General features: G+C 39.3%; 1 protein-coding gene across 2 annotated transcripts in view; it reads right to left on the bottom strand.

Moving 5' to 3' along the window:
* Positions 1-13897, bottom strand: part of kcnh5b (potassium voltage-gated channel, subfamily H (eag-related), member 5b) — a 142106-nt gene that overhangs the window by 96911 nt on the left and 31298 nt on the right. For both annotated transcript variants that reach the window (XM_079641236.1, XM_079641237.1), the window contains 2 exons: positions 12858-12986; positions 707-822 (listed from right to left, as the gene is read on the bottom strand). In XM_079641236.1, the coding sequence (XP_079497362.1) occupies positions 707-822; positions 12858-12986 (245 nt within the window). The remainder of the gene's footprint in view (positions 1-706; positions 823-12857; positions 12987-13897) is intronic.

The following is a 13897-nucleotide window of genomic DNA, read 5'->3' as shown; positions in this document are numbered from 1 at the left end:
TAGGACGTTATTTCTCTTTGTTGAAGATTTCTAGAGGCTTCTGATCAACAAGACTGATTAGCGGACGCTGTAAAACTAGTGAGCAGAATGATGATATTTTAACACTAGAACCACCAACGGGTACATTTTACCCGCAGCTGTTTCTTGATTGTATGTAACTTTTTTTCAATAAAATATTCGAGTCTCCCAGTTTATGACTTTTCCTGAAAGTGTGTTATGTAGCACCCTCTGGTGCTCGTGGACTAAACGGCGGATAAACTGTGGTGCGCTTTCTCTAATTGCGCCGCATTTGCGATTCAGATGAGGAGGTGAGGCCCCCTCATAACTGCATGAACCCGTATGGCACAATACAACTGAGAGTGGCTTACCTGTACGTCAATCAAGTGGCAAATGCCATTGTAAGGATGGATGATAGGCTAACTTGAAAAAAAAAAATTTCAATGCCATACGATCTACCCACACTACCGATCGACGTATTGGGCACCCCTGCACTAGAGGAAAGGGAAAACCCCAAAAAGCATGATAGCACCCCTTCCACTCTCACTTGAGAGAGAGAACTGGCAAGTTGGCATGATTAAAAATGGTTTCTATGGTTACAGTACATTGATATTTCTTGCAAACTGCTTCAAGACAGCAGCCAAAAACAACACAACCTTAGTATAGTGTACAGTTTGACGGGTATGGCAGTAAGTAAGTGAGTGCTCACCTCCGCCAGTCTGGACGGTTTGTGGCTGACTTCATGATGGTCTATGGGCGGAGGCTTCGGCAGCGTGTTGCGGTTGTTGGTGAGCGCCCGAGTCAACCGTGCAAACTTGGTCCATCCTGCAGAGAGGAGGCATTAAACACATATTAGATAACATGCATCAGAACATAGCTGGCTTTGTTTTTTTATGCACACAAACACAATTAGCACTCAGTCAGTGTTGTGATTAAGTTAATGACTCCAATGGGAATTTACTGGAGCTACAAAATATTCCCACAGCTTCCCTTTATACTTGTTATTCCCATGTGGGAGTTCATATCTAACCCGGCACAATGTAATCGCACCACTAGCCCTGCCTTGGTTTTGCAGGAATCATCTTCAAATGCATCTGAATGTCCAGAAGCTGCAGGGTTTCTACTCTAGAGCCTTCAGATTTTCTTTGACCTTCGCGTGTAGGCGGGAGATGAAGGAGAATTTCTCCTTCAGGGGATCGATACAACAAGAACTATACACGTTTAGCATATGTCTGTCTGGTGAAAATTAAGCTTAGGGGGGAAACTACTTCCTCAGGGTACATTTTAAAGTTTAAAAAAGTTATGTTTAGTGGCTGAGTCAGGATGGTCTGGGAGATAATTGCAAGATAAACTTGGACTTGGAAGGGTTATAACTGTACATGTACGTAAATGCTGCAAAAGAGTATTTCAATACTAGAATTGATATTGGACATATTTTAAATGTGTCATATCCAAAGTGTGGTCTATAGTGTATTTATATTTATACTACTGTATAGTGTCTACTGTATATTTCTGCTACTGTACTTCCAAGGCGTATTTAATATTTAGACTAGTGCTAATAGTGATTATACTTATTAGAACAGTTTTTACTGTATATAGTTTTCATATCCGTCATATTATACTATACATAGAAATGACACTGTGCTTTACTGCCCGTCTTTTGCCCTTTTGGTTAAACACTAACTAAATAAGGTTAAATCTAATCATATTGTGAAAAAACATCACTTTTTTTGCTTTAACTTAAAATGTCTACTTTGTTATTTTTCATCTCAATGCCAGTTATTAATAAAGTGATTAAACTTCTGTTCTAGTGGTCGATAAGCATTTTATGATACTGTTTATTGAAATGTCCATTCCTGTTTTGTCCAAACTGTTAGAGCTAGCTTTGATTATGATATTAAAACCTTTACTTCTGAGCATGCACTCTTTCTAAATAATTCAGTCCCCATCGATGCTGAATGAAAGCAAACACAGTTACGGGTGCTCCTGCTTCACTGCTCTAAAAATAAAATCAAATGTTTGAAAGGGCAGAGGGTGGCACAGCAGAGGCACAGCGCATACAGTAGTCACTGATCGGGATCGACCCGGCTCTTTGAAGGGACCATTACAAATAAAAAGTGACTTTGAAATAGCTTTTAACCCACAGGCCTCCAGCCGTCTGTACAACCCCCCCCCCCCCACCCCTTCCTCCACTCTTTTATTCATCCATTCATTCCTCTGTGTGAAAGAAGCCAAACAACACCGACTCGTATAGGATTCATACAAAGCGTATACTTAATCCACAGTTTATCCTGAGTCCTGATCACTTGACTTCCCTCCAGGGCAACTGCTTTACTTGCTTTTGTGTAAAAAAACATCTACACTTCAAATGCGGATTCATTCATGAGTTTTTCTAAATGCTAATACCTAAACGTGGCTCTGAATCACTATAGATCATTTCTTGGGTTGAAATTGCTGCAGTATAATGCCTGCTCTCATTATATGTTGTACATTGTATTGTTGGCATTTGAAAGCATTAGCCGCTTTTCACACCAAGTACTTTGCCGTACTTAGTTCCCACTGGGACCTTTAGTTTACCTTTATTAGTCCCACAGAGAGGAAATGTGCATTGTTACAGCAGAGAAAGAGCCAAAGACAGCTTAATGTTACATGCATACAAAAAGTATTTAAAGTAAAAAAAAAAGTTGTTGTATAATCAAATTAAAAGTTAAACAATTTACAAAATATACATCCTGTAACAGTTCTTAGGATTTAGCTGCCAGGTATATATTGCACAGTTATTAACGGCATATGTATATATTGCACAAATAGCACATATTGCACATAGTTGATTGGTATTTAACAGCAAGTGGTGTTATAGTCTTTGTTGTTGATTTTTTACTTTAATACTTTTTGATGCATGTACCATATGTAACATTAAGCTGTCTTTGGCTCTTTCTCTGCTGTAACAACGTAAATGTCCCCTCTGTGGGACTAACAAAGGTAGTCTGATTCACTTTATTGGAATCATTGTGAAATTATAAAATCTAAATATGCAAGCTAACGAGAAGAAGGACAAAAAGTCTCAACTGTTCGGATGACTCACATTCTACTGTGTTTATCATCATTTCCGAGTTAAGATTATCCTGGAAACATAAGCGCAGCCTAAAAGTCACGTAAAGCAACAACTTATAAAAACGACATTACTTTACTTATTTTTGTGTCTTAATATAAGAAATCGTGAGTATTTAATGAATATCCATTCAGGAAACAAACGTGTCTAACTTCTTTTAAACCAAATATCGATCTGGTAAATGCTTAATCAATACAACAAATAAATAAACACTGAATTAGGTCCAGTATCCGCTAGCTAAAAAGGTACCAAACATTAGCGACTAGTAAATTTTTGCTTCGAAATGCAACTTTTCATTTGTGTTTATTTTTCATTTTAAAGTCATACAGGCTGAATGCTAAGGCTTGTTTGATTTCATTGAAGCAGAAGTGTGACTGCAGGACTTTTTGCTTGCAATGGCGTAGTTTTCCATCAAAGTATTAGTTTGTTTACTTTAGGTCTTAAGTGCTTTTTCAACAGTATACTGCCCATATAGTAGCAGAGATTGCATAATCCACTGTATTGAGTGCATGCATTTGAGAGTACCACGCTCTAATGCTCGGAAAGCAGACCCAGAACCCCTTTCATCATGGAGTAAAATGGAGGAATTTGTCTTGGTTGAATTCATGTAAATACATAGTGACAGCTTACAGGCTCCCACTGCACAAAGTGACACATGAGGACAAAAGGACCGCACATAAAGCGTGAGGGAAACTGCCGTAAATAAGAGGGGGTTTTACGGTTAATATAAATGCTGCTGCTATGGCTTCCCTCAAAAATGCAACACTGTTTGATTTATCATACTGGAACACAATGGAAGTGGAAATTAAAAAAAATGCAAATGCCGGGGCAAAAGATAACAGGAAAGCAGAAGTGGTGCACGCACCAACAGAGTGATTTCGAAAATTTTGATCAGCGGTTCCACACCGAGGACGGCTCGGACTGAATTCACAGCGCGGGTTGTCCTTCAGCAGAAAGATGCTCAGCAAACAGGCCCTAAAACACTATTAATATTCAACATGTAGCAGTGTTGATGCTAAGCTTCTTTCCTTAAGATGCAAGATTAGTCTTCTAAACTCATCCAAAACTTCTACCGTCTCTTCATAAGCAAAATGGGACTTTCAGCACATGTTGTTGCACAAACTTCTATCGTCCAATGAGATTAAATTATCCTTAACATGTTGAGCTGTTCAGGTTTGTAGACAAGTACACTTACAATCAGGTTGGATGTTTAGGTAAAGGAGGAGAAGAGGTCGGTAAGTCACTGAGGTTAAGACATGGGCACAGAAGTCCAGACACATTTAGACAAGGTGCTGAAAAGAATACTTTACACAATCCTTATTGAGAGATGCAAGTGTAGTCCTTTTCAGCAAAAAACATTGCTACCTGAACTAGCTTGCAGGCTTTGCTCCAATGTTTGCAAAAAGCATTAAAGACCAACTAATAACGCAATTTCATTTTCCTCTGAAGTCAAACTAACTCAACTTCTTTCTGTATTTTTACATTTCTCGATGTAGATAGGGTCTAATATTTACAGAACATTTTTCTAATCCTCAATCTTCAATACAATAGTATACAACATTAAACAATGTCCAACTACTAATGTACTGAGTACAATTATAGGATTTATCCGCTAAAGTGTTTTGTCTTGGTCAGACGTCTACCTGAAATGTAGTCTCGCCCGAGGCAGCTGCCGTCTGTGAAGCTTTAAAAAGGTGCTGACAAAGCAAACAGTGAGCACTGCCTCTGTTTTGCTCTGCCACATGTTTAGCTTTGCTCTTCTTTATATTCGTTCTGTCTTACTACAGGATTTGAGATACTGAAAATGTTTACTGTAGCTGCTATATACTGCCAGGGGCCTAACTGTAACAACAACAACACGTGGCAATAAACGCAGCAAATTATATTCCATTTTTAATTCATAACCAGGAAACAATTGTGTCAAAAATATCTAACCTTGTTTCACAAGTCATGGCCACTGACTCCAGTGTTACCTGACAAAGAAAGACAATGTAAAACAACCTAGATCTGCTTTTTGTGCTTTGAAAATGTACTTTATTTGTTTACATTCTCCATTCCAGTCACACAGGCTAAATGCTAATGCTTGTTTCATTTCAATTGAACAGAAGCTTGACTGCTGGACAATTACTTGCGAGGCATAACTATAAAAACAATACTAGTGGCTATGCACGCAGAACATTTATTTGAGTAACCATACATAATGCATAGAGTAAGACAAGTAAAAGGAGGGGTCAATAAAGACAGAACATCAGCCTTAACACACAGTGCACACACATGTAAATCCATGCAGTCATTTTACGCTGAGGATAGACATGTGCAGCAGATCTCTCAGATGATGCTGATGTGCTGTGGCGTGCCGAGCCGACGGAGCAGCCGGAGACGAGACTCAGAGCGAGTTTCCGTCTGCAGCTCAAGCTCAGCTGCCCACGCCTGCAGCAGCGAATCTCCCTCCATCACAACCACCCCCCCCTCTCTGTAATCATCTGGTGGGTTCAACTGCAGCCGCTACGCCGCTCTGTGACCAGTGTGTCCTCCCTGTGGCCTCAGTAATGCTGTAGTACATGGTAGTATTTACAGTCTGGCAGCAGCATGTCGTTCAAACCCCATCGGCCAAATGCAGCCGACATGATTTTTTGGGGGAAATATAACTAAGTACTATTACTCAGTATTATTTTTGACATAATTGTAATTTAGTGGGAATGCTGACACAGCATTCCAACTATCTGTTATGCTACGCAAAAAAATATTTATTATTCCGCCGGGTTATTTTGCGCTGCTTCTTCTCCCACATTGAACCTCGCAGAAACTCCGTTCAAACATCAAAATGTTCAGCTCGGTCGGGAATCAATGGCTATTACTTTTATCATTCATAACTTTCATAATTCCAGAGATACATCCCATAATACATCCCATTTTGAACATGTAAGTCAATGGAGAACTCTTCAGACTTCAATAATCTTCATGCAACTTCATCTGCTAACTGCTCCTTCTTCAACTGCTAACAGGTCCTTCATACTTTCACTCAGAAACCTCATTCCAACTTTAAAATGTCACATCTTTCTGACATTATTCGTCTAACACAACTTTGAAATCTGATTCTTACTTTTACAGATATTAAACATTGTTCAGACCTTGGTAAAGAGGCCTTCTTCAGATTTTAGAGTGCGTGAAGTCACAGCTAGAGTGGAGGACAGATTTAATTTTGCCTTCATATTTTCTTTTAAACCTGCCATAATTCCCAAACCATACATTCCTGAGACATAATTTTAAAACATCTTGTAGCTTGAAAGATAGAAATAAATTAAGCAAAATAATTAAACAAAATGCCTCTTGAGGGCATGAAGTGACAAAAACTTTCAACATGTCTCCATTAAACTCCATTGTAAATTCAGCCTCACCTTTCCCCACCACAGCAGCCGCACACCTTTACTTAATCTGCCAAAAAGGCCACATTATTAACCCGAAAGTACACAAAAAGTACACTTCAGATGCTCGAGTTTCTTGACATGCTTCACACTTTGAACTTTCACCGATATCTGTTGCGGTTCTTCAACAAAACGCTCACATGTAAGAGGTTTATCTCTCATTCAGAACAATGAAAATGCTTTTCTCTCACTAATCACCATGGAAACCTTTGATCTCTGGACATGTCGTTAGCTCAAATATAAACACCTGTGTCATGGAACACGATGATGTCATAACTCCAGCTGACATGCTCAGAGTAGCAAACTAATGACGTGGTCACTGGAGTTTAACAGACTGTCTCAGCCTATTATTTTCCGTCGAATGGAGACTTCATACTGACTTCAACATGTTCCACATATTTTAGACATTATTGGTGACGTATGCTTTTAGTTCTAAAGTTTTCAGTTCAAATATTCTGCTGCTTTTTCATGCATTTAGACTTTTATTTTCTTGTTCTTATTTCACATTCAAGTCCCCTCTATTCATGAACCCTTAAAGTACTCAGCCACACCGCTTATATAACACGTGTGACTGTTGCTATGTGAGTTAATCTTTCAAATAACTAATTACACATACTCAGATATTTATAAACGTTTTGAGTATTGCACATCTTTAAACATGACTCTTATAAATCACTTTTAAAACCAGCGATGCACTACAGTATCAGCTTTTCTAAAATAGAAACTTCAATGTTCGCATCTTTCAAAATGATTCTACTTTTCAATGACCTACAAATAATCCTAATAATAATCCCATTTTCAATCTTCCAACTGTTCATATTTTTTGGTCAATTAACAAACCTGTTACAAGTGTGTTGTTCAACAAATTTGAGCCTTTGCCACATTTATTTGATCACCATGGAAACCCTTGATCTCTGGACACGTCATTAGCTCAAATATAAACACCTGTGTCATGGAACACGATGATGTCATAACTCCAGCTGACATGCTCAGAGCAGCACACTTCAGATAATGGTTAATGGTCCTGCCCTCAACAGCTCTACGTCAATTATGGGGTGTCATCATATGCTGTTTCCATGGAAACGCATCCCTCGCCATAAATCACGATGTCGCTGTAACTCCAATGGGCACGGTCCAATCGTCCCCCAAATTTTGCTTGTATATCACCGGTCCATGCCTCAACAGCTTTACGCCAAATCTGAGACCTCACCATAGGCTGTTGCATGGAAACGCATCCCTCGCCATAAAACACGATGTCGTTGTAGCTCCAATGGACACGGACCGGTCGTCCCACAATCTTCACCTGTATATCACCTCTCCATGCCTCAACAGCTCTACGTCAAATCTGACATCTCACCATATGTCGTTTCCATGGAAACGCATCCCTCGCCATAAAACACGACTTCTTGTTGTAACGCCTATGAAAAGGGTCAAAACAGCAGCACACTTCAGATAATGGTTAACGGTCCAGCCCTCAACAGCTCTACGTCAATTATGGGGTTTCATCATATGCCGTTTCCATGGAAACACATCCCTCGCCATAAAAGACGATGTCGCTATAACTCCTATTAAAATGTTCAAAAAGTGCTCAAACTTCACGTGTGCTAACAGTCCAGCCGTGAAGACATCTACGTGACAGTTTTGAGATTTCTTCAAATGCCGTTGCCATGGCAACACAATGCTCACCATGAAACACAGTTGTCTTATAACTTCAGGGAAAATGCTCCAAACGGCCCAAAACTTCACAGGTTTGGTAACGATGCAGCCATCAACGCATCTAAGCGTATTATGGGATGTCATCAAATGCCGTTGGCATGGCGACAGATCATTCACCATCAAGTTAGTTCAAAAGTTTGCAGTTCAAATATTCTGCTGCTTTTCCAAGCCTTTGTACTTTCTTTTCTTCTCATATCACACATTCAAGCCCCCAGTGTTCATGTATAATTTCAATCTAAATTCTTCACTTTCTTCTTTTTACACATTACATTTCAGCATAGCAATTTAGCGTCAGCTTTTCAGCATAAAGCATTCCCACTAGCAATTTCTTCAGGAATTGTATTCTCTAGTTTACTTTAATAATTCCTTTTTATGCTACTTTATACTTCTACTCCAATACATTTCAGTGGCAAAAATGATACTTTCTTTCTGTTACCACTATTATTACACTCTGGAACAATTTAAATGAGGAGCTCAAGGGATGTCTGAACTTAAAACTGTTTAAAGGTCCCATGTCATGGCCATTCCTACTGAACATATTTCCATTGTTGAGGTATACTAGAATAGATTTGAATTGTGCAATTTTCCAAAATCACATTGGTTTCTCATTCAGCATCTCTGTATAGTATGTGTATTCACCAGATATTCACTCTGTCCTAAATGGCTTGTTGGAGCTCCTGCCCCCCCCCCCCCCCCCCCTCCCCTCCCTGTGAGCCTAGTTTGCTCTGATTGGTCGGGACGTTGCGAGGCTTGTTGCTGCGAGCTGCTGCGAGCTGTTGCGAGGAGCGGAAAGGTTTCCGGGTCGGCGATACAGCGACAACAAGCGAAACTCATCCTGAGCACACACAAACACTCACAGCCGAAGTAAAAACAATAAGTGTGGCTTGATATTGAGTCAGAAAAAGGTTTACAACGCTGTGAGAATGGGTCTGCGGAGAGCATTTCTCTGCGATCCCAACTCGTCTATTACCAGCGTTCAGGGAGCTCTATGCAAGTCAATGGGACTCCCTGTTAGTTAGCCAAGGGATCCTGGTGTGTGAGGTGCTCGGCGGATTGGTCCATTTGGGCCGGTCATTTATTGTTGATTTGGGTGTTCACACGTCACAGAACCCAGGAAGCAAACAATGGGAAATGAAAAAACTCCAACGAGGCGTTTTGGGGCAGCATAGACTGTGTTAGAGTTTTACTCGCTACAGGGTGCACTTTGAGGCTTTTTTACTTCATAACACACAAGGGGACGGGTAATAACCGTAAAAGCATGACATGGCACTTTAAAAAAAAAGTATAAGGACACCATTTTAACAAGATACAGAGATGACGTTGTTTAATCATAACTGGGTGTTTGCAGTTTATTTATTTATTTGGTTTGTTATTTTATCTTTTCTTGAATATCATTTACCTCTGTTATGGATTTGTTTTTTTATTTGTTTGTTTATTTATCTGCTTATTTGTTTGTTTATTTATTTGTTGTTTTATGTTTCAATAATATATTTCTTTAAGAAAAAATTAAAATAAAATAAATATATATATATATATATAGTATATGTTAGTAATTTAGTTTTTGGGAGAAGGGGATGGGATTAAATAAGTGTAAACTTCTTCCCACCCCTTTTCGGATGTGTAATTAAGTAGATTATTTGTTTCTACATAATTTAGAATCAGTAATATTTTTGTATATCAATTTGACACTGATTAATTTGGTATTGTATAATAATTCTCATGTTACATTTTTGTATTATTGTTTTACACATTCGAAATAAATCTAATCAAATCAAAATGATTTAACCCTCATAGTTACTTTTTATATATAAAAACACATGATGTCTAAATCATATGATGCAATACTTATTAAATTGGCTGCAGGTTAAGAAACTGCAACATTAAAATGCTCTTCTGTGAAAATATTCCATATGCATAATGAGATCTTTGATACTTTAAGTACATTTAGTTTATAATATAACTGAACTTTATTCCGAAATTACATACTTTTACGAAAGAACATTATTTAACACTACAGATATTACATCTGAAAAATGAGAACTTACTCTTTGAAGCTAACCATCAAGTTCATCTTGACGCTAGCCCTTTTGTACTTAAGTATAAATGCTACTGTGGATGTGAGGTAGTGTGGTTTTACCTCAATGGGAAGGTTGTGGGTTCGATTCCAGCCCTTCAAGTCAACATGTCGTGTATACGAACGAACGGTGTTGGAATATTAGCTTATTTGAGCAAATGGCACAGCTCTGTATGAATGGGGTGTGATTGGTTGAATTATGACTTGTTGAATTTAATCGATACAGTCCATGTACCATTTAAGATCAAATCGTTTTTACTTGTACTTAATTAAAGGATCTAAAAATGTCATCCACCAAGGTTTGAAAAGGTCCCTCCCTTACTGGCTGGTTTGATAGTGCAGATAATCTTTCATTTTCAAAACTTTAATTTAAGAAATGTGTGAAAATCTCACAAGAAATGAATTACGAGTCACACAGCTATTTCAATATCTTAACTTTTTAAATGACCACATTATGACCTAAAAGAAGGCTAACTGTACAGTATGTGAGTGCAAATGCAAGATAGGTTCCTGGAGAACCGTTTGTCCTGTTACTTTGATTGAACTGTTGCTGAACTCGTGTTTTCTTTTTACAAATCAGGAAGGATTAAATAATCAAATCTGAAGTTTGTCACATCATCAGGAGCAGCAGCTAGCTGGCAGAGACGTCCGAACACTGATGTGACAATATGACTTTCAGTCAAGCTCTATAATTGCATGTTAAACCCATGTTATTCATGTGTCGCTGAGCAAACATAATGAACGAAAAAACAAATCACAAGACAACTGAAGGCAGGTCTCTGCAGCACGGTGGTATGCATGTACACACACATGTTTGAGTGTAGCGTGCACATTAAAAAGGGGGAAGGGTGAGGGATCCTTGTCAAAGGGCAAACACACCCGCTCAGCGGTGCCGAGAACAACTCCTCAGGCAGGAAGCTGACACTGTGCATCAGTCAGGGCACAGAAGACAACACCACCCACATCTCCCGTGATTCCTGACAGCATCCCAACCTCCTCAAACCAAAGCTGACAGCTCGAGACGTTCTCGCATCACAGGGAAACGCGACTCGCTCTTTTTTATCCAGCCGCAGCTCGGCATGAAATGAAGAGTGTGGAGGAAGAAGACATGCAGAAAGGGAGAATGTTCTGAGACTTCTCATAGGGAACGAAGAGGGGAAAAGGGCAGGAAGAAGAAGGGGTCATCGGTTTGAAGGAGAAAGAGGAAGAGAAACTAGAAAGGAAAGAAAGAAATACAAAAACAAGTGTATGAAAATGCCAGTGAGGAGGAAGCTCAGTTGTGTATGTTCAAAATTACAATGCTGATGTGTAGCTTAGTTTAGCGTCTTAGCATAAACGAAGCTAAACATGTTTTTTCTGGTATTTCAACTGGAAAAATAACACTTTTGACACAAAGGTGGAAGGAGGGATTTACTACAAATCATCGTGAGAATTTCTGTTCCAAAGTTAATGGCAATCCAGTCAATATATTTTAAGATATTTCATGAAAACCGATAAAGATTATTTCAATCGTTCTACACAAAACTCCATCCAGTATGTTGGGTATTTGGTCTTCAAAAATGAATACAACAGGCCCTAAAAATAACATAGGTAGGAGGAAGAGAAGAGGACAAAGGTCACGATGGAGACTGAGAAGAACATAAGGAAGATGAGAGGGAACGAGAAACAAATAGAATCAAACACGGGAGACACAAACACAGAGGAGGAGAAGAATAAAATCCAGAGTATGAAAAACATCAGGGAGGATGATGAAGAACAACAAGCGGAAGGAAGATGATGAAGAAACCTAATGAAATGTCCTATCAGAAGCCAACTTCCTTTATACCAGTGACCATCAACTGGCCCAATCCCAAACCACACCCTACATCCTACCCCTACACCCTACCCCTCCGTTTGCGCGGAGGGTGCGCCACATTAAGTGCTGTTCCAAACCAACGAGTGTGGAGCGGTGTGGAGGGGGAGTGGGTTATCAAGCCATCAAACAGCAACTCTGCATCGGTGCTGACTGGAGACCGTTCTCTACCTGACCGGTCTCAACGCTGTGTGTGTCCGTCAGGAAACAAGCTGTTAACAAGTAGTTCCTGCAAACAGCAGTAGCCCCACTGCGACAGAGTCCAACAGAGAGGCAGGAGCTGCGGGACAGTAGCCTAGAAGTGGCTCCGCAAAAGCGTCCATTGGATACATTTTGGCTCTTGGACAAATGGAGTTGGTGATCCCTGCTTTCTATTCTCACATCCAGCCATTTGCTCATAAATGTCACATCATCCCCAAAAGTGGTCCTTTTCTGCTGCAACTCTTCACTTTCTGACAGTCACACCCTGAAAATGATATCCAGTGGTGGGGTGAACAGCTCATCTTGTACTCTGATCATCAAGTTCTCAAATCTATCAAAAACTTCTGTTCTTTATCTCTTTGAAATTATTCTGTGTATCATCTCATAATGAAACGCATGTATCAAAAAGAGTCTTTGATGAAACACAGAGAGAGTTTGTCGTTTGTGCAGGGATCCTTTTGGGAGCAGAGAGGCACTCACCTTTAGTGGTTTCGTCTTCAATGGGCTGCTTGGAGAGAGTGATGTCTTTAAAGGTGCAGAGGAACAGAACCACTTTGTCGTTCTCGTTCCTGATGGGAGCCACTTGCATGTAGAACCAAACCGGACTTCCTGCAGAGACATTAGAACATTTCAACTCCTAATTAGCTCTGAAAATAGTGAAGACTGCCCATCACAATTTCCCAGAGCCCAAGATGACATCTTTCCCGTCAGCAAAAACACGTGGGTTTGCTATCCTGGATCCAAAATGGTGGAATGAGCTCCCCTTTGAAATCAGGACAGCAGAAAGCTTACACATCTTCCGGCGCAGACTGAAAACTCATCTCTTTCGACTCCACTTCGAGCGATAGAATGACTAACAAAGCACTTGTATACTAATAAAGGGCTGGCTTATCTAAAGCCAGTTGAGCAGTACTTGAAATGTTTGGCTCTATGAAACCTGATGTACTTATATGATTCTGTTTTCTTCAAGGTTGTATCTTCCTAGTCGAATGTACTTATTGTAAGTCGCTTTGGATAAAAGTGTCAGCTAAATGTAATGTAATGTAATCTTTAAAGGTTTTGTTTTGTCCAACAAACAGTCTAAAAACTTAGTTTACGATGACATGGCAACACAAATACTCAAACTCCACATAATTGTAGTATATTACAAGACATAACATCAGTTTGAAAACAACTTAAGGAACATATCATACAACAAACAATGATGGCCGACATGAATTCACTATGGACATTTACCATCTTTCAAAGTGTACTTTCTTGAGTTAATGTACACAAATTAAGTATCTCTGTTAAATTTCAACATGTTCTTGAAAAACTGCATATTTAATGTCCACGCTTACATTCTAAATGTCATTGCTTTTACTTGCATGTTAGGTTGTTCTGAATTAAAAATTAACTTTGACAATTAAAACCAGAATTTGTTTTATTATTCCGACGACACAAGGTCCTCCATGTTTTGTGCATTGCATCGATTGGCCGAAGTGTAGTGCTGTATCTACAGCAAAATCAAAAATTAATTA

The sequence above is a fragment of the Notothenia rossii genome (genome assembly GCF_949606895.1).
Source record: "Notothenia rossii genome assembly, chromosome: 7".
In the NCBI taxonomy this organism is placed as follows: domain Eukaryota; kingdom Metazoa; phylum Chordata; class Actinopteri; order Perciformes; family Nototheniidae; genus Notothenia; species Notothenia rossii.
This window is presented reverse-complemented; position numbering and strand designations above follow the sequence as displayed.